General features: G+C 35.5%; 1 protein-coding gene across 1 annotated transcript; it reads left to right on the forward strand.

The window, feature by feature from the left end:
* Nucleotides 1–574: 574 nt before the first annotated feature.
* On the forward strand, nt 575–16,946 carry LOC138336559 (uncharacterized). The gene is made up of 15 exons (XM_069286072.1): nt 575–614; nt 836–917; nt 1,533–1,594; nt 2,111–2,187; nt 3,573–3,777; nt 4,958–5,489; nt 6,468–6,567; nt 6,886–6,997; nt 7,642–7,714; nt 8,811–8,890; nt 9,345–9,405; nt 9,714–10,886; nt 12,149–12,393; nt 12,900–12,937; nt 16,778–16,946. Exons 1-15 carry the CDS (start codon nt 603–605, stop codon nt 16,887–16,889), a joined length of 2,964 nt encoding a protein of 987 aa, XP_069142173.1. The 5' UTR covers nt 575–602; the 3' UTR covers nt 16,890–16,946.
* The last annotated feature ends 5,094 nt before the right edge of the window (nt 16,947–22,040 follow it).

The raw sequence follows: 22,040 nt of genomic DNA on the forward strand, positions 1-22,040 counted from the left end.
AAAGTACACATTTCTGTTTCACTCAGTTTAAATTGCATTAGTTTAGTGTTGATATATATCATTTTATGGAGAAATTTGAATTGAAAGTTCTGGAGTTTTGTGTCATCTGTGATATTCTGAGGTATGAGAAAAAAATTCTGCCAAACTTCTTTGGGAATGTTGACATTCAAAATTTCTTGCCATGAATTTTGAATTTTATATGAAGGTTCAAATATAAATTTTAACATATGATAATAAAAATACTTTGTAACTTTATCATACTTGATAAATATGTTTTGTTTTGCCTCATTTTCAGGATTCTACTGAAGCACTTTATATTCTTCTATTGCAATGGTATTGAATTGATTACTCCATACAACTCAATAAAATTAGTTTTCAAAATATATTTTTTCACATAATTTTTCAAAAGTTAAGAAAACATTATTTTCTACTAAATCCTTAATGAAAAAAATCCTTTTTCACACCAACGTTTGTTAATAAAAAATTTGTTATAGGCCTCTTATTTTCTAAACTGACTGGTCCAGGGGAGATAATCTTAATAAAGTGGAACTCTTTACATAGAAGGTAGGAAACATTCCGCGCAGAAATTCAACGCGGGAAAGATGGAGCTGGAGGTAAATAAGTTTTGGTTATGTTATTTTTTAATCACATAATCAACAAATTCTGGAGTAAATCCGCGATAGTTATTGTGTCATTTTAATGATGATATACTCTGAGTCTCTCAATATAAGAATCCCATAGCAGAGACGTGCCGACGTCCTTATATTTTGAACCTGGTCATGATCAGCTGATAGCCTAAGCTTAACGTTAATCATTATTTTGATTCTTTTTACAGGAAATTAACAAGTTACTCAAGTGTCCAATTTGTTTTGACAGCCTGAAGACGGCGTTAATGATAATTAATTGTTCACACACTTGTAAGTAAAACGCTATCACACTGATGATGAGATATGAAAAGCAAATTGGTATCGAATCTGAACTCACACTGATTGCCAAATATACCAATCAGCTAGATCTATTTATAAATCTTAATGATTTAAAGCAGAGTAGGGTAATGTGCGGTCATGGAAGCCATCATAATTTGAAATAAATGAAAATTTAGATTTTGAGGGAAGAATGAAAGGCATTTTAAGGAAAAAATTTCCACCAGCACAAAACTGTTTTGATAGTAATTTGACTAGCCTATTGCATACATGTCCAATTTATAAATATTATTAATTTATTTGTGTTTAATTAACTGATAATCTGAATACATTTATACATTATTTTGATCAGTTCATCATTTTATTTGTGGTGACATCGATAATATCACAATAATGTGTAATAAGGTGATGGTCAACACCATGCTTTAACATGTCATCGGACTCATCTCCATTATCTCTATACTCCAATATTACATCTGTAATATGTCTAGGTAATGACATAATGTATTTGATCATGACTGCTCTTGCCACATTATATTTCTAGTTTGTAATGGATGTTTATAATTTGTTGCTTTCTGATATAATACTGGCAGTATTTTATTCTTTCAGTCTGTTCGCTTTGTATAAGAAAATACCTGTCTTACAAGAATGTTTGCCCTGTCTGCAATGTGGTAAGTGTGATGTATAATCACTAGGTAATGTATTTCATATAATGAAATTTGTTTTAGTTAGGCTGAATATAGTCTGATTTTGCTTAAGTACACTTTGTCTTTCAAAACTGTTACAATGTCTTTCAAAAGTGGTTCTTTACAAAAAATGTTTGTATAAAATAGATTAAAGATTGAGATAATCAAATAATGAACATAACATAGAATACAATTTTATATACCTAAGTTGATAGGGATTGCAGCTGCTGAGTGGTTTAATATGTTGTCTGACATGTACAGTTGAACACTGCTACAAAGTACAAAATGGTCCCCAAGCTAGCTAGGGTCCTAGTGGAGTGTTACCCCATTGAATTGCATCTTGGGGACGGTTTCGTACTTGACTGTATTTACGACATTACGCTGTAGATTAAGAGCTAAAAAATACTATATGTGTATTTGTGAATTGTGTCCCCTTTCCCAGCAAATAAAAGGCATGAACGATTCATCAAATTAAAACAAACCTTTTAATTATTATTACAGCCCACATATGACGCTGATCTGAAAAACAATAGACTGGTGGACGACATTGTATCCAAACTGACCTCTGTCAGTGTCAGGTACGTAACATCTGACGTATATTTGGGTATTGTTATGCACTCTAACTTTGGATTGATGAGATGAAACCAAGTGATACATAGACTGTCTAGGTTATAAAGCTGTATGAACAAGATGAGACCCAATATGTAATCAATCTGGCTTACAGCACTCTGATAAACAAAGTAAAAGATAATTTCCTAAGTGGTGTCCGTGTAATTTAAATTACAATGGTATTAAGTGGTGCAATACAACATGTACCACCAATATGATTAATGTAAAGATGTCAGGAAGCATATATTTTTCCATCCTGGATACTCCAGAGGTTCTGAATACTCTACCCCCTGGACTATCTCATAGTAAAACTGGAGGCAACAGAACACAACAGGTAAGTTATTCCATCGATGCACATCAAAAGAGCCATATAACTGTACGCTGTGGTTGACGGTGTTGTTATGAAATTGGGCGTCGCTCTCTCTATAGTCTTCAAAGGAAATTTTTGCTGGCTTATGATTGGTTCAGATTTTTTCCTCTGAGCTGTCTCAAGTTTTACTATGAGATAGTCCAGGGATGTAGATATTGTATGTGATTGGAATCCCTGGAGTATCAAGGATGATGTTTTACATAATTTTACTGTATATATAAAATCTCATTAATGTGAAAACTTGTAAATTTGAATACTATTGAAAGAATGTGATATGTCTAATTACTATATGCAACAAATGTATATTATCCTTAATATTCTAGGTTTTACTATCACTGTCATTATATTTACCCCTGGACTTTGTCATGGTGAAACTGAACACTTTTTAGGGGGTGGGGGACTGGACCAAACACAGCTGGCTACAGAGACTTTCTTTCAAGATTACTGAGAGCAACACCTAACTTCAAATCTACATTGTAGTTATTCAATTCTTTTCATGTACATCAGAGGACCACTGTACAAACTACCTGTCTCATCTATTGTTGTACACAGAGCCTTCAGTTTTGTGATGACATAGTCCAGGGGTGGATAGAATGACAGTAATAGTAACCCCTGGAAAATTGAGGATGTAGTTTATATTTAGGTAGTAGTTGAACCTTATAAATTAGAACCAAATTAATTCTATTTGTTGCTTTTGCACTTAACATGCAATCATATACAGTATTGTAAACCTACTTTCTTTCAAGTACAAATTACTTTCGCAAATTATTGTGATTGAAATAAATTTGCGAAAGTTTATCTCTGCGAACTAACATCTACATTATTGATACTGATTGGAATTGTCAGTCATTTTTTAAAATCTGCAAATGTTAATTAATCTTGATGAACTTGTTTTGAAATGGAAATTTCGAAATTAAGTAGCCGTGAAAAGAAAGATGGTTTACATTATGTAATTGATTAATTTTTATGTGTTGAATATTATAGAGTTTCTGATAGTTGTCCGAAGTCTGGAAACCCTAACAAGGTGAGGACTATCAAGGATACCTTTCAGGCTGTAGACACCCCACAACCTCCATCTGACAAAAGTCTGACTAGCAAAGAGATAGCTTCACCTTCAACGCCTTCACAGAAAAACAAGGAAAATGAAAACAGTGAACTCAACATTTCAGGGAGATCAACTCGTAAACAGGTATAAAAACTTAAATCATAAGGCAACGTCAGAAAAACAATATTATTGTCGGTAAATAACTACTTTAAACCCAAAGTTTGAAAATAGAAAAGTTTTAATTTATGAATTGTGTTAATAATTTATGATTTATATGATCGAAAATTCTACCATTCATCAGTTGATTCAGTATTCATAATTTCTAATCTCTGTCCTAATGTACATTTACAATGTCTGTGTATAATATTTCATTGTTTTTCACAGCATTTCTTGTCATGTTAGTTTCTGTTGATCATTTCAAGTTGCTCCACCTCTGACAAATGGTATTTTTTTCTTTATCAAAAACAGGAGTAGATGATTTAGTAGTTTTCTCCAGTTACAAAAGTTACTTACTTCACACTATTACTACCATTGATAGTTTGAGCTTCCAATTTTCTTAACATAAAACTATTAAAAATAATAAATTGCGTCCCGAAAAAATTCTGTGGCGCTATGTCCTATATGGAATGAAGTTCTGAATGCGCATGCACCAAAAGCAAAATTAATTAGTTTATATTATTTTTTGTCTTAATTAGACATATATATACACAATTAAACTCCAATTATCGTTCCAATTATTATTCAAATGACGAGTATCATTTATGCTCTGTCGGCGGTGGAGCATCTTTAATAGTTGTGCATATTGAATTTAGGAACAGTCTGATAACAACATAATGACAGGTCACCATATTCAATTTTTCAACAACTGAAATTTGAAATGTGAAAGTGCGACTTTGATGACTCATATGAAAAGTAGGATCATTTTAAATTTTTAACACTACGTCAGTTTCAAGATACTAATATAACAATGACAAGGTGTGATTAATGTTGATGAATCCCACCATACAGTGATTGCAATACCATGATTTGACGTGATTTAATGACGTCTCATTGGTAGATGGTTGGACTAATCTTACTCCATTCTCGTCAGTTTTAGTATCTTATCTGAATTTAACTCATTCACCCCTGAAAATGCATAATGAAGTGTTTCAGCGTTTTAATTAGAAAAGTTCTAATGTGTCTACAAAGGCGAGTGAGTTAAGCTTGCCACTGCACATACTATAGATTCAGTAATACTTTGAATAACAGATAAAATATTGGTAATTCGTGTATTTAAACTGACATGTTTTTCTTAGATTTTGAATTTTTTATATTGTTTTTACAGAAGAATAAACTGATTCTAGATATTTTCTCACCAAAGAAGAGAAGAGGGAGACATTCTACTGAGACGGCCATTGTTATCTCAACAGACGAAGAAGATTTTGAGGACTGTTTGAAAAACTCAAATATTGTTAACTTAAACAATGAAAATCGTAAAGGAAACAAAGATTCACAAAACCAAAAACATACAGATTGTATGGGGTCTGATTTAGCCTCCACGTCAGTTACTGGAACTGTAGAAAAGGGCATACGGTCACGGAGGATAGCTCAGTCGGTATCTTCTCTACAGAATCAGCCTGGCAGCCACAATGTCACTACAGAGGAGAGGGAGATTGATGTGATGGACAATTCTACGGACAGTTTAGGTAGTATGGAGGTGGACATCGATAACAAAAATGTCTGTGAGACGAGGAAAGGTCCGGATATGGTTGTGCTGTCGGCTATATCCCTGGATACTACAGAGTCTCTCTCTGATCAGGAGGAGGCGGGTACTACAACGCCCCTAGATGATACCAGAGAGTACCACGCTGTTAAAAGTAAATATCCAACTTTAACTCTTTCAACCCTGAAGACACATTTAGGCTGTTCTAAATCAAAATAGTGACCATCAGTCCATTATGAAATTTCGGGTTTGAATGAGTTAATAGTGCGAAATTGTTAGTTTTGCACATTTTTAGCCCATCTTGAGGGAGCATCATCATCAGATGGTTGGGTATTCAAATCAAATCTCTTTTCATGGGTGATCGATGGTCCGTCTGTCTGTAAAAATTCTTGTCATCACTATTTCTCAAAAAGAACTGCAGGGATAATTCTCAAATTTCATGCATTTGTTCCCTTAGAACTTAGTTGGTTGTGCATATTGCATTTTTGGACCAAAAGTAAACAAGATGGCTGACAGGCAGTCATCTTGGATTTTGATAAATTAAGTTTGTTACCACTATTTACACGGAAAGAACTGAAGGAATCTCTCAAATTTCTATGTAGTCTTCCCTTAGTTTAGTAAAACGTAATTATCAACAGAATGAGGTGAGTTAAGTGTTTCAGGTCAATGAGATTGAATGTTTAGTATATTAGCTTGGAGCAACACATAGTTTGAATTCATATGGCTCCAGGACCAATTGATGAGGATCAACTACTTTTATAAACTACATTTTGATTACTGATTTATGGTATCTATGACAATTGTTGTAAGATGCAGATATTAGGTGACCTCACAAGGGAACATCATAACATTAATTATGAAAATTGACTTTAGTATGTATGTTAATATTTATATTGTTTATCAGCATGTTTACATCTGATCTTAAAATGACTCTCTGATTAACATTGAAAAATGGTTGGTTTTGGATGTGAATTTTAAAAAAAATGAAATTCCACTCAGTTGAAAAAAAAATTAAAGAATACTTGAATGTTTAAAAATTTTAAAATCTATATCAAGGTACTTCATACATCGCTAACTTTAAATATGGTGTTTTTTTTCTTCTTTGTCTTTTGTAATTTCTTTATCTGTTAAGTGCCGTGTCCTGTTTGTGGCGTGGAAGTGAATGACAGTGCAATGAACTCACATCTTGACCAGTGCTTAGCCAGGTCTGAAAAGAAATCGTCCTTAAGGAGGTAAGAAAAACATTAAAAATATAGACCAAATGATAGGAGCATGCAATGTATTATAAAATATTAAATTAAACCAGGCTTATAAAAAAAGTTGTGGTGTTTGATACTAAATGACGACATATCTTATCGGGTATTATCAGCCTTAAAACTTCCCCTTGGTATTCATCAACCTTTATTTCTCTATGTGTAGATGACGCTCTTCACAGATGCTTCTAATTTCACTTTAGAGTCATGAAATTATATAAGTGAAGTTTTCAATGATAACTGATTATGATATTTGGAAGATAAAATCAGGTAAAAATGATGATTTTATCTCAACAGTACAACACCTAAAAGAAAACACATGGCGAAGTTGGTTTACAATATAATGTCGGAGAAAAATTTACGTAAAAAACTCAAAGAGGATGGTCTTTCAAGTAAGGGAGATAAGCAGGTATGTATTTCATTGTTAAAGAAGGTACAGTAAATAACATTTTAATGAACATGCTTACAAAGAAGTCATTATTATGATGTACATGTACTTTTCACTTCCCGTCGAGGGTCGATAGTTGATAATTAATTTCAGGGGTGTCAATATCAGGCAGTACCCGGTACTTTTTGCCAGTTAAACCTCGCTGTGGTGCCGCCTGATTTGGGCTAAATTTCAATATATAGCATACAGATAGTACAGAAAAGTACCCCCTGAAGTTGCAATTGTACCGCCTCTCCTGAAAGATAATGAAACCCCTGTGATTAAGATTACATATACCTGAGTATATGTATTAAAAACAACAATAAACAGTTTAGTTTATATGTACCCGGTATATATATATGGGACAAGGAAGTAATTCCAACCTTGTGGACAAAACAAAATTGTCAAATTTTCGAGGCGATCTGCCTCTTTATCAAGACATACAAAACGAACACGATATATATATATATAAATCAATACCATTTATTGTGCCAAAAATAACTTGATTTTGCTGTTGTTTGTTTTAGCATCTTAAAGAAACTTGCATGTATAACAGATTTAAATAATAACATGTCAACATCTGGAAGAAAAGAACTTTATTTATCATTAATTTGTTATGTTTTCAGACTCTAATCAACAGACATCGGGAATTTGTGCTGTTGTATAACGCAGAATGTGATTCTCTGAATCCAAGGCCAGGTATGATAACAACAATTTATGAGTGATAAATTCTAAAATTGAAAATTTACTGATCTAAATACAAGTCAATGTTTTACATTGATTTACATTACCAGTAGATTCCGTAAATTGACTGATCGCAACACTTTGTCCACTTTTTTTTTATCGGCCAATCAAATAATTTGACTATTGTCATATGCATCACAGATAATATCGGCTGTTGCTATGTCTACCAAGCGCACAGTTGTTAAGTATAGTATTGCTTTATATGGTATATAGAAAAAGTTATTACAGGTTCATTAAGATGAGGGGCCGCGGTGGCCGAGTGGTTAAGATGTACCGACATATTACCACATGTCCTCCACCTCTGGGTCACGAGTTCGAATCCCATGTGGGGCAGTTGCCAGGTACTGGCCACTGGTTGGTGGTTTTTCTCAGGATACTCCAGCTTTCCTCCACCAACAAACCTGGCACGTCCTTAAATGACCCTGGCTGTTAATAGGATGTTAAACTAATCAAACCAAAAAATCATAAGATGAAAAGACAAAACAAATGTGACTTAACAGTGTCTTTATTCAAATGACCAGTATCCAGAGGGAATAATAGGATTTCAATTTCTTCCTTTTTAAAAACTAAAAAGTAACAGACGCTGTACATTTCAGTCTAATTAAAATTAAGCTTGTAATTCCATACCATTATAATACGCTCCAATACAAGATCTGACAACTCCCCGTTCAGGGTCACTTCAGCATGACCCCTATGAAGGAGGAGTTGTTAGATCTTGTATTGGAGTGTATCAGAGCATCGCATTGGAGTGGAATTACAACCTTAATAAGATTGAACTACAGCCACACAATCAGCTTTATTTCAACAAAATAACAAGAATACCATTATTTGATGATCTAAGTTTATCTCACTTTTAATATTGCTTGATGTTGATCACATTATTTTTCAAACTCAACAATGGAAATAGTATTGACGGTGAAGCAATTTTCAGCCATATAAAACAACTCTGAAAATATGAAAAAATATCTCGACGACAAAATATCCTTTTTAGAATAGGTTATACAAATTTCATTAGAAGTGTATCTTTTAAAAGTAATTCTGATTTTTCCAGTTAAAGAGCTGATTAAAGAACTTGAGGATGTAGAAAAGGCTAAAGTAGATGGAAAAACTACCAACAATCTGGGAAAACAGGTACAGTGATGACATATTAGGTGACAAATTAGGCACCAAATATGAAAAGGTATCTGGGTACAAATAATGTAAACATATTAGGTGACAAATTAGGCACCAAATATGAAAAGGTAGCCGGGTACAAATAATATAAACGTTTTAGGTGACAAATTAGGCACCAGATATGAAAAGGTAGCCGGGTACAAGTAATATTTTTCAGAGACAAATTAGGCACCAAATATGTAAAGGTATCGGGGTACAAGTAATATTTTAGGTGACATGATGATAATTGCATAGACTCACCATTTCATTAGCCATTTCAAGATCACTTTTATGCTCTATTTGATCGCTCCTAGCTCTAACTAGTTACTTTGCTAGTATTACTGATATATATTGAGCTAATTAAATCATAACTGTTTGTACTTATTCATATTCCTAAGTAAAAAGAAAACATGTTTTTTTCTCATCTATTTAGAGAGTGAACATTGAAAAGAACAGTTCTCCAGCCACAATAAAAAATGCTTTGCAACATTATGGTAAGTGTATACAAAAACGTGGGCTTTACAAATGGTCATTTATATAATGATTAATGAAGACATTTATTGTCGGATGGAAACATTTCACACTTGTCTAATCGTCTATTTAGAATTGATTACAATACAAAATGAATTAAATATTGATACACAAAGAAAGTGACTTCATCAAAATAATCTTGCAGACTACTGAAACCACCAAAAAGAAGTTATCTAATTAAACTTATACATCACATTGTAACCAATTGACTTTTTTGTTGGTCTCCTATATATTTTAAATGACTAATGCGCTGATTTTGTATTTCCACCAGAAAAGACACACAAGTCTCAGTTTGATGATTTAGTGAAGGCTGCGAGGAGAAGCCATAGGAATAAAGCCAAGCAGGCACATGTTCCAGAGAGGAGTAAAAGTCCTGTAAAAACCGGTGTTGTGGCCGCTGAAGTAAGTGGTCATGTGACAAAATATCACTCACGAAACAGGAGTGCTAGTCCTTCATTGAAAAGGAACAGGCGTGCTAGTCCTGCAGTGAAAGGGAAAAGGAGCGCTAGTTCTTTAGTGGAAGCGGACAGGAACGCTAATCCTGCAGTGAAAGGGAAAAGGAACGCTAGTTCTTCAGTGGAAGGGGACAGGAATGCTATTACTTCGGTGGAAGGGAAAACGAACGCTAGTTCCTCAGTGGAAGGGGACAGCAATGCTATTACTTCAGTGGAAGGGAAAATGAACCCTAGTTCTCCAGTGGAAGGGGACAGGAATGCTATCACTTCAGTTAAAGGGAATAGGAGCTCCAGTCCTTCATGGAAAGGGATCAGGAACGCTAGTCCTTTGATGAAAAGAAGCAGGAATGCTAATTCTTCAGTGGAAGGAAAAAGGAGCGCTAGTCCTTTGGTGAAAGGGAACAGCGCTAGTCCTTTGGTGAAAGGGAACAGAACTGCTAGTCCTTCAGAAAAAAGAAACACGAGCACTGATTCTACAGTAACAAATACAAATATGTGTTCATCTTCGTCAAATTCTCACACAAGAAGTCATAAATCTAGTCATACAGATTTAGAAATGACTTCTAAGACAGACTTTCTATTAGGAAGTAAGGAAGCAAATTCTACATGTCCTACATCAAATTCTATAGCAACAACCAGTTTAGGTATGAACTCTGATAGTCCGTTAGTTACTTGTACAGCATCAAATTCATTGTGTCCATTACCAAAGGATTCTGCTGGAAGTTGTTCAGATAGAGATGTCTCTGGCTCGCCAAGAAAAGACAGAACACCATTGAAAGCGAGGAGACGAATACATCACAGCTATACAACATCTACACCATCTCCAACTAAACTAGCCGGCCTAGGATGTTCCCCGTTCAAAAGTCCCAGAATGCTTGGTGACGTCCTTGGCCCGCCGTCTCCAGGGAGATGTGCACTGTTTGTGGACGACAGCGAGTGTGGAAGTGACAGAGAGGATCAACTGTTTAAGAAAATCAACTCCTCTATAAGTAAATATGGTTTGATGTTCTGCTTTATAGAGATATCAATTACCTGAACATTTATTACGGTTAAATAGTTATATAGACTTGTCTAGGGTTGGATACGGTTCAGAATGAAACGGTACGATATCATACCAGTATCAGCAAAACGATACTGGTATTTAACGAAACCGATACTGATACTAATAAGAAATATAACTGTTTGTCAAACATTCTACATTAATAGAATCTTTCCCTACCTAGAGGATGTGATCATAACCTGAGGGGTAATTCATGAACGTCCAACCCGAGGCTTGCCAATGGTTGGACATTCAGGAATTCCCCCAAGGGTTGTGATTTTGTTGTCACACCCTCATAGGTAGGGAATGATTCTTTTTCTCCCACATAAAAAAAAGAAGAGATAATAACCTAAACAGAAGCATTTTGACCGCACCATGAACATGGTTCCATCGTCTGCACGTCAGTATTGATGACGTCATCGACAATGCACGCCACGGTCACATCACATGAAGTCATGATGTCACGTAATTGTCTTCAGATTCAAAAGGTTAGCGCCCGCAATTTGTCATACCCTAAGGGTTGACAGAGAAATCTCCCACGGCTAAAACGGGTGACAAAGCAGTGAATGGTGGGAGAAATAGAATAAAACAGAATTACAAGACTTGAATATCATATTCTTACACACAGTGCTTGTCTCCTTCATTTAGTCTCTTTAACATGTCGAATTTCCTGACTAAATCATGTGTTTATCTTTTTCAAATACTGATAAAAGCATCAGTACTTTTAAAGTGGGTATCTACCTGTATATTTTAGAACGAATAACGATACTGTATCTGTATCCATCCCTAGTCTTGTCAAGAACAAATTAAATATATATACGTTTTGTATACAAATGGGAAATCTTAAGCTTTTGCTGGATTTGGTATTCAACTAACTTACAAGAAAAAGGGTCAAGAAAAGATAACTCTTGAATCTGTATTTTTACATTGATATATGGAGCTGTAAGTGTATTTATTATAGTATCTTGCTTAAATGTGAAAATGAGCCTGAATTCAGGCATGTTGCCTATTTTTGCCTGCAAATTTATACAAAGGAAAAACTATGGTTCCTCTTGAACTTAAAAAACAAAGTATTTTAATTAGTATTGCTTACTTTCATTCTAAAAATATGGTAATGAAGGAATGAAAATACCTATTAACATATTTAATACTTGTAATACTATTAAAGTTTAGTATGAACCTGCTATAAATAAAAGATGTGCATTTTTAAAGGCACTTTCTCAGAAGATGAAGAAGAGGATGATTATCCCAGTCAGACCTATGACTGGCCTGCTCTGTCTCAGGCTGTTGTACCCAGGGAGGAAAACGGAACAGCCTCGGATGATAAGGTGGACGAGGAAACTTTGTTTACTGCCATCCGTTCTCGTCACACGTCCGGCGTGTCGGTACAGAGTGTCACCTCCACAGGTAGCGACGAATCTGCTATTCTCTGGGTCCCACCTCCACAAACCAAGAAGGTAAGAACGAAGCAATGTCTGGCTGTTTCTAAACATTTTTGTTCAGGCTGGAAAGTGTGGTTTATGTAATGATATGTGTTACACTGTGTACACAATGTACTAGTCATAGAAACGTCACACATGAAATATTCCCTGGTTGCGTAAGAAATACCATTACACAAACCATGTTTTGAATATGCAGAGTTATGTGCTTTTTCCAATTAGTTATTTATTATTTTGTTGTATGATATGAGTCGTATTACGCAGACACAATACGTTTCAAAATTGTTTTGTGGAAAACAAAATAGATGAATGTGATCTGCATTAGGTCAAGGATATGATGACAGGTTTAATGAAGGTGAGCATTTTAAGTCAGTTTAAACTTATCAAAACTGATATCATATTTCTGAGTCAGAAATTCTTAGTGTATGTGAATGTTTGAATGATTCTAGTACTTATGGTTTTAGAATTTCATTGCTGCATTCCATGTGGTTGAAATGTTGATATGTATCTCATTTATCATACAGATTGGCACCAGAAGGCGTTCTGAACGAGTCAAGGCAGGGTAAGTGTCAGTGATTACATTTTAAATGGAAGTAAAAGTGTATCATTTAAATATATATACCAGGTACACTATATTGGCTCCTATTTGAATTTGTATAATTATGTAGTAAATAACAGTCCCTCAACTTGTTAAAATCATCAAGGAATAATGACCCATGTGATTGTTTTATCTGAGATATCTCGCTATGATGTTTATCCTGTTGGGGACTGAAATTTGTTATGAAAATATGACATGGCATTGAAAAAGTGTTCAAAATGCAGCTATTATAAGCTTTGACTTCTGTAAACCAACTTTCATTTGTGTGCGATTTACTTTCGCTATTCAAGTTAAATTTGCAAAAGTTTATCTCCTCGAATAAATATCTACATCTGACATCTAAATTGATAGGAATTTTCATTCAATTGTTAAATCTGCGAATAATTATCTTCACGAATTTGTTTTGAAATGGTAATCACGAAAATTAATAGCCACGAAAGAAAGTTGGCATACAGTACTGTTAAAATGTCAGTTGGCAGTATATACTCTTAATGTCATGTTGCCAGGCCTACTTATTTATCTCAGAAAATAAAACTAACATTCTTACTTATTTATCTCAGAAAATAAAACTAACATTCTTGCATTGACAGCATTATTTGCATTTGGTTCAAGTCTACTTTTGAAGTGATCTGATTGGACTAAAGTTTTCAGTAGATTAAAATGCCCACAATCATATTCACAGTATAAAACACTCGTGCTTATTTTACTGACTGGAAGTTACATTTATCTCATAACTGACCTGTCTATCTATGTCATACGGCCATGTCATAAATATTGTAAGACATGTGATATCACTATTTTGACGTCACAGGTAGTTTTGACGTCAATCTTTATATGACGGCGCATGATTGCCTCAGTAGACAGAAAAGTCACATCCGAGCCGGATTTCTACTGTTTTATATTGAGACAAAAATTAAAAAGTTACACTTATATTTCTATTAATAAAAGTTATGTGATAAATAGAATCTTTACACTCATGACTACAGTCGAGACTGTCTTATGTGACTTTCCAAGGGACCATCACAAAAAAGTCACATAAGACAGGGAGTCACTTAAGGCAGTCCAAGTTCATCCGCAACATCACTGTACAAAAATCTGTCTTTAATTGTCTGTAAATTTATTCTTCATTATAAATATATCAATTACCTGATTTTTAGCTCACCTGGCCCAAAGGGCCGGTGAGCTTATGTCATGGCGCGGCGTCCGTCGTCCGTCCGTCCGTCCGTCCGTCCGTCCGTCCGTCAACATTTAATTTAAATCGCTACTAGTCATAGAGTTCCGCATGGATTGTGACCAAATTTGGCCATAAACATCCTTGGGTGAAGGGGAACAGAACTTGTATAAATTTTGGCTCTGACCCCCCAGGGGCAGGAGGGGCGGGGCCCAATAGGGGTAATAGAGGTAAATCCTATAAATCGCTACTTGTCCTAGAGTTCTACATGGATTGTAACCAAATTTGGCCACAAACATCTTATGGGGAAGGGGAACAGAACTTGTATAAATTTTGGCTTTGACCCCCCGGGGGCAGGAGGGGCGCGGTCCAATAGGGGAAATAGAGGTAAATCCTATAAATCGCTACTTGTCCTAGAGTTCTGCATGGATTGTAACCAAATTTGGCCATAAACATCCTTGGGTGAAGGGGAACAGAACTTGTATAAATTTTGGCTCTGACCCCCCGGGGGCAGGAGGGGCGCGATCCAATAGGGGAAATAGAGGTAAATCCTATAAATCGCTACTTGTCCTAGAGTTCTGCATGGAATGTAATCAAATTTGGCCACAAACATCCTTGGGGGAAGGGGAACAGAACTTTTATAAATTTCCGCTCTGACCCCCCCGGGGCAGGAGGGGCGGGGCCCAATAGGGGAAATAGAGGTAAATCCTATAAATCGCTACTTGTGCTAGAGTTCTGCACGGATTGTAACCAAATTTATCCACAAACATCCTTGGGAAGGGGAACAGAACTTGTATAAATTTTGGCTCTGACCCCACGGGGGTAGGAGGGGCGGGGTCCAATAGGGTAAATACATGTAAATCCTATAAATCGCTACTTGTCCTAGAGTTCTGCATGGAATGTAACCAAATTTGGCCACAAACATCCTTGGGTGAAGGGGAACAGAACTTGTATAAATTTTGGCTCTGACCCCCCCGGGGGTAGGAGGGGCGGGGCCCAATATGGGAAATAGAGGTAAATCCTATAAATTGCTACTTGTCCTAAAGTTCTGCATGGATTGTAACCAAATTTGGCCACAAACATCCTTGGGTGAAGGGGAACAGAACTTGTATAAATTTTGGCTCTGACCCCCCGGGGGCAGGAGGGGCGGGGCCCAATAGGGGAAATAGAGGTAAATCCTATAAATCGCTACTTGTCCTAAAGTTCTACATGGATTGTAACCAAATTTGGCCACAAACATCCTTGGGGGAAGGGGAACAGAACTTGTATAAATTTTGGCTCTGACCCCCCGGGGGGGTAGGAGGGGCGGGGCCCAATATGGGAAATAGAGGTAAATCCTATAAATCGCTACTTGTCCTAAAGTTCTACATGGATTGTAACCAAATTTGGCCACAAACATCCTTGGGGGAAGGGGAACAGAACTTGTATAGATTTTGGCTCTGACCCCCCCGGGGCAGGAGGGGTTGGGCCCAATATCGGAAATAGAGGTAAATCCTATAAATCGCTACTTGTCCTAGAGTTCTGCATGGATTGTAACCAAATTTAGCCAAAAACATCCTTGGGGGAAGGGGAACAGAACCTTTATAAATTTAGGCTCTGACCCTCCCGGGGCAGGAGAGGCGGGGCCCAATAGGGGAAATAGAGGTAAATCCTTTAAATCGCTTCTTGTCATAGCTTTCTGCATGGATTGTAACCAAATTTGGCCACAAACATCCTTTGGGGAAGGGGAACAGAACTTGTATAAATTTTGGCTCTGACGCCATGGGGGCAGGAGGGGTGGGGCCCAATAGGAAATTTAGACGTAAATATTCAAATTCCTTCAGAAAAGAAACAATGAACCTGTATTCAGAACATTACTTGGCATTACAAACCAGGTGAGCGATACAGGCCCTCTGGGCCTCTTGTTCTTTTAAAAGTAAACTTTCAAAAATAATAATAAAAAAAAAGTGAAAAAATATTTACCGGTAATTTTTTTTTTAATTAAAAATCATTTAGATCTAGTTATAAATTACAAGCAGACATACATTGAAGCTTGGTTTTTAAACTTTGTTCATGAAAAAAATTCTATCTGGAGGGGGTGCAATTTTGTGTTAAAAATTTCATTTTTTGCAATTAAAAGAAATATTTGTGTGTCATGGTTTTTCAGGCTTGAAAAAAAAAAAAAAAAAAAATCACACTTGTCAGAAAACAACCATTGCAAAACAATTGCAGATGTTGTGTAAATTAAAAAACATTACTACTGTACAGTAGAGGTACCATTTTAAAACCTGGGCTTTATTTTGCTGAATTTTACAAATCTACTGTACACTGCTACCAAATGGCGGCCATTACAGAAGCCCAAGTCGTGTGCATTTGTTTTTACAAGACTTTTTGGTGTTATGAGAAACTTTTGAAGAAAATATAGGGTTTCTGACTATGGGATGGCAGTTATAATGACTGTTTACTTATATCAAAGAACGAAATTATGTTTGGTCGTAAATGCCATGTACAAAACAATGTATGTAATATGAAATTTATCAAACTCGTAAAATGATTTGATATGCCACTTGCCTAAATGCTCGTGGCAAATCAAATTTTTGAACATGTTACATATTACATAGCCACAAATGTAAGAACCTCTATTTATTGCACAGAATTGAAAAGGAAGATGCTGATAAGAAGGAGAAAGGAACCAAAATGAAGAAAAGGAAAAGATCTGGATCATCAGTCGGGGGCGTCGCCAAAAGGGGCAGGAAAAGAAGATAAAGATAAATAGGACATTAAAGTGAAATGATGTGTCATGATAAGTGCAATGTTATTTTTCCATAGACAGATTTGATAACTACGGAAAGTTTGACTTGGTTTATATGGTACAATGTTGACTTTCTTTCTGACAAATCAAACAAAACGGGCTGTGTTATTGATTACCTGGTAGTTTGATTAAATATGGACTGAAAGTAATTAGGAACTAGATATAAGAAGATTTTACTAGATTTTGACTGTTTTTTATGACGCCTGGGGATAGAGAAATTGGCTAGGTAGCTATCTCTAGCGTTAAAGTTAACCTAATGGTGTTAAATAGTATGTTGCATGTTTATATAGAATATAAAACTACCCGGTAACTATTACTCTCTCTGTACATTTTAAATTTATGTCTTTAATTTATGATTTTTTGTTGATTATGTCATCTGGACGTATTACAGAGTTATCTCCCTTGTGGGTAGTTATTTATTGTAATCATTATTTTGTGAGTGAAACTTGTTTTCCCTGAATATTGTAACTTTACGCTCGGAAACACATGACGTCTTAATCAATACCAGTCCACAAGGGAAGATAACTCTGTAATATGCAAATGCAGAACACAGTCTACAGGAATCTGGGGAAACATGAACATCATGTTTTGATTAGATTGAAATTGTTTGTCTACTTAGTTAAATTATAGATAAAAGGTAATCAAAGTTGGTTTAAGATTTAATTTTGATCTTTGGCAATTTCTTAAGGCATCTTATTCAAATAAATACTGTAAGTCTCTAATATATTGATGACCTGGTATATAATATTTTGTATCGGCGGTATTTTCAATATACATATATTCGCAATATATAAATTCACAATCATAGGCTCTTGCGAACAATCATGCATTCACTTAGATGTATACTTTATAAAATTTGTATCTCATGAAAGTGAAGATGGTTTACGGTTTGATTATATGGTTTGACTGATTGGACCTAGTTGTTCGTTTATGAATTAAAGACGGATCAGGTGATTTCATATCGTTTTCAGACAAATTTTGCAAAAGCCGTCACAGGCCAATTGCAGGTCCGTCAGGATTTATACTTGAAATAATGGCTTTAATGGTCAAACATGGTTGTTCAGAAAGTTCAAATGGGTGCAGTGTTGCGGTATTAGACAGCAGGTGTGTAGAGAAAGTTTGAAAAGTATCATATTGATTGGAACAGTAAAAACGCGCTTACGTGTATTGTCAATATGGAATAATGGTAATGAATCCGTATCAGTAATATTACCACATTTGGAACATACGAATGATATGGAAGTAAAAAGATGTAACTCAATTAAATATATATACCAGGTACACTATATTGGCTCCTAATTGAATTTGTATAATTATGAAGTTAAATAACTAGTCCCTTCAACTTGTTAAAATCATCAAAGGAATGAATGAACCCAGTGTGATTGTTTTTATCTGAGATATCTCGCTAATGATGTTTATCCTGTTGGCGACTGAAATTGAGTTATGAAAATTGACCTGGCATTGAAAAAGTAGTTCACAATGGAAGCTTAAATAAAGCTTTGACCTTCTGTAAAAACCAAACTTTCCATGAATTGGTGTGCGAATTTACTTTCGCTATCTCAAGTTAAATTGTGCAAAACATTTATCTCCCGCGAATGCAAAATACACTCTACAATCTGACATCTAAATTGATGTGAAAAATTTTTCATTCCAATTTGATTAAAATCCTGCGAATAATTATTCTTCACATCGAATTCTTGTTTTTGAAAAGGTAAATCACGACAAAATTAATAGCCACAAGAGAAGTCATTGGCATCTATCAGTACTCTTCAAAAGTCAGTTCTGGCAGTATAATACTCATAAAATGTCCATGTAGTTGCCCGGCGCATACTTATCTTATCCCCAGAACATAACACTAACTATTCTTGGCATCTGACTAGCATTATAATATTGACAATATGGATTCGAAGTCTAAAAATTGGACGTGATCTGATTGAGACTAAAGGTTTAGTTCCAGTAGATTAAAAATCGCCACAATCATCATTCACAGTATAAAACATCACCGAGCATAATTTACAGCTGACTGAGTAAGTTACATTAGAGATCTCATAACGTGACCTGTCCAATCCATGTCCATATAGTACGCGCACGGTCCACGCTCATAAATCACAATGTCTAAACGAGTGTGATATCCACTAATTAGACGGTCCACAGGTAGTTTGAGGACTGTGCATCCTTTCAAATGACGGCGCGCATGTATTGCTATCAGTCGACAGAAAGTACACATATCCAGCCGGATTGCTACTGTATATGTAGTAATATTGAGCCAGAAAGATTAAAACAGTTTACACTAATATTTCTATTAATAAAAGTTACAGTGCTAAATATGAATTTATTGCACAGAATTGAAAAGGAAGATGCTGATAAGAAGGAGAAAGGAACCAAAATGAAGAAAAGGAAAAGATCTGGATCATCAGTCAGGGGGGGCGTCGCCAAAGGGGCAGTTGGGGTTTGGGTGGGTTTCCCCCCACCCCCCCCCCCCCCCCCCCCCCCCTCCCCCCCCCCCAAAAAGAAGATAAAGATAAATAGGACATTAAAGTGAAATGATGTGTCATGATAAGTGCAATGTTATTTTTCCATAGCAGATTGATAACTAGGAAAGTTTGACTTGGTTTATATGGTACAATGTTGACTTTCTTCTGACAAATCAAACAAAACGGGCTGTGTTATTTTTGATTACCTGGTAGTTTGATTAAATATGTGACTGAAAGTAATTAGGAGACTAGATATAAAGATTTTACTAGATTTTGACTGTTTTTTATGACGCCTGGGATAGAGAATTGGCTAGGTAGCTATCTCTAGCGTTAAAGTTAACCTAATGGTGTTAAATAGTATGTTGCATGTTTATATAGAATATAAAACTACCCGGTAACAATTACTCTCTCTGTACATTTCATTTAATTTATGTCTTTAATTTATGTTTGTTGATTATGTCATCTGTACGTATTACAGAGTTATCTCCCTTGTGGGTAGTTATTTATTGTAACTCATTATTTTGTGAGTGAAACTTGTTTTCCCTGAATATTGTAACTTTACGCTCGGAAACACATGACGTCTTAATCAATACCAATCCACAAGGGAAGATAACTCTGTAATCTCCAAATGCAGAACACAGTCTACAGGAATCTGGGGAAACATGAACATCATGTTTTGATTAGATTGAAATTGTTTGTCTACTTAGTTAAATTATAGATAAAAGGTAATCAAAGTTGGTTTAAGATTTAATTTTGATCTTTGGCAATTTCTTAAGGCATCTTATTCAAATAAATACTGTAAGCCTCTAATATATTGATGACCTGGTATATAATATTTTGTATCGGCGGTATTTTCAATATACATATATTCGCAATATATAAATTCACAATCATAGGCTCTTGCGAACAATCGTGCATTCACTTGGATGTACCTATAACTTTATAAAATTTGTATCTCATGAAAGTGAAGATGGTTTACGGTTTGATTATATGGTTTGACTGAATGGACCTAGTTGTTCGTTTATGAATTAAAGACGGATCAGGTGATTTCATATCGTTTTCAGACAAATTTTGCAAAAGCCCTCACAGGCCAATTGCAGGTCCGTCAGGATTTATACTTGAAATAATGGCTTTAAGAAATGGTCAATCTGGTTGTTCAGGATAAATAAAAAACGGCTCTGTACACATAGCAAGTTTTTTTGTTGAATTACCATAAATTGGGATAGATTGGACGTGGTCATATTTTGGCTTATTTGCATTTGGCATGAAAGCCCCAAAATTTAACACACCAAAATTTGGGTACGTATTTATTTGTTTGTATATTACTATCAATACATCTATATGCCATTTATTAGGTATGTTAAAACATACTCGTGGGTAAATTACTCCATAACATTACATAAACATACATTTCAGGTATGTGCTGTCAACGGGAAAAAACATTGTGCAAACATATATAAGATGTGTGTCTATAATTAATCACTTTAATTGAAGACCGATATTTCAGAGGATTGTCTTTATATTGATAAGGCTTCAAAACTATTCATGTCAGTTTCCATTGTTACAGGATCTATGTGTATAAACAAAGTAAATCTTTTTTTTTTTTTTTTTTTTTTTTTATTCAAATCGCGCTTTCGTCCGTGGTCCGTCCGTCCGTCCGTCCTTCCGTCCGTTAACAATTCTTGTTACCGCTATTTCTCAGATAGAACTGAAGGTATCTTTCTCAAATTTCATATGTAGGTTCCCCTAGGGCCCTAGTTATGCATATTGCATTTTGGGATCAATCGTTCAACAAGATGGCCGCCAGGCAGCCATCTTGGATTTTGATAGTTAAAGTTTGTTACCGCTATTTCTTAGAAAGTGCTGAAGGGATTCTTCTCAAATTTCACATGTAGGTTCCCCTAGGGCCCTAGTTGTGCATATTGCATTTTGGGACGATCGATCGATCTACAAGATGGCCGACAGGACGCCATCTTGGATTTTGACTATTGAAGTTTGTTACCGCTATTTCTCAAAAAGTACTGAACGGAGCTGTCTCAAATTTCATGTGCATTGTCCCCTAGGTCCCTGGTTATGCATATTGCATTTTGGTACCAATCGATGAACAAGAGGGCGGACAGGAAGCCATCTTGGATTTTGACAATTGAAGTTTGTTACCGCTATTTCTCAGAAAGTACTGAAGGGATCTGTCTCAAATTGCAAGTACAGGTTCCCCTAGGAGTCTAGTTGTGCGTATCACATTTTCGGACCAATCTATCCACAAGATGGCCGACAGGCCACCGTCTTTGATTTTGATAGTTGAAGCTTGTTACCACTATTGCTCAGAAAGTACTGAAGGGATCTGTCTCAAATTTAATATGTAAGTTCCCCTAGGACCTTATTTGTGTATATTGCATTTTCGGACTGATCAGTCAAAAAGATGGCCGATAGGTAGCCATCATGGATTTTGATAATTGAAGTTTGTTACTCAGAAAGTACTCAAAGGATCTTTCTCAAATTTCATAAGTAGTAATATGTAGGAAAAGCAGAGAAAAGATTCCTCTTTCGTTTGTCGGACATAGATCATTCTTTAGTGGGCGCCAAGATCCCTCTGGGATCTCTTATTTTTGATCAAATCAAGTTTGTCGGACA

Source organism: Argopecten irradians, chromosome 12 (genome assembly GCF_041381155.1).
Source record: "Argopecten irradians isolate NY chromosome 12, Ai_NY, whole genome shotgun sequence".
NCBI classification, from domain to species: domain Eukaryota; kingdom Metazoa; phylum Mollusca; class Bivalvia; order Pectinida; family Pectinidae; genus Argopecten; species Argopecten irradians.

Excerpts from the sequence above, each read along its gene's own strand:
- LOC138336559 (XM_069286072.1), top strand. Across the intron at positions 5,490-6,467 it reads AGAGTACCACGCTGTTAAAA|TGCCGTGTCCTGTTTGTGGC; the intron begins GTAAATATCCAA and ends TTATCTGTTAAG. Across the intron at positions 6,998-7,641 it reads CAAGTAAGGGAGATAAGCAG|ACTCTAATCAACAGACATCG; the intron begins GTATGTATTTCA and ends TTATGTTTTCAG.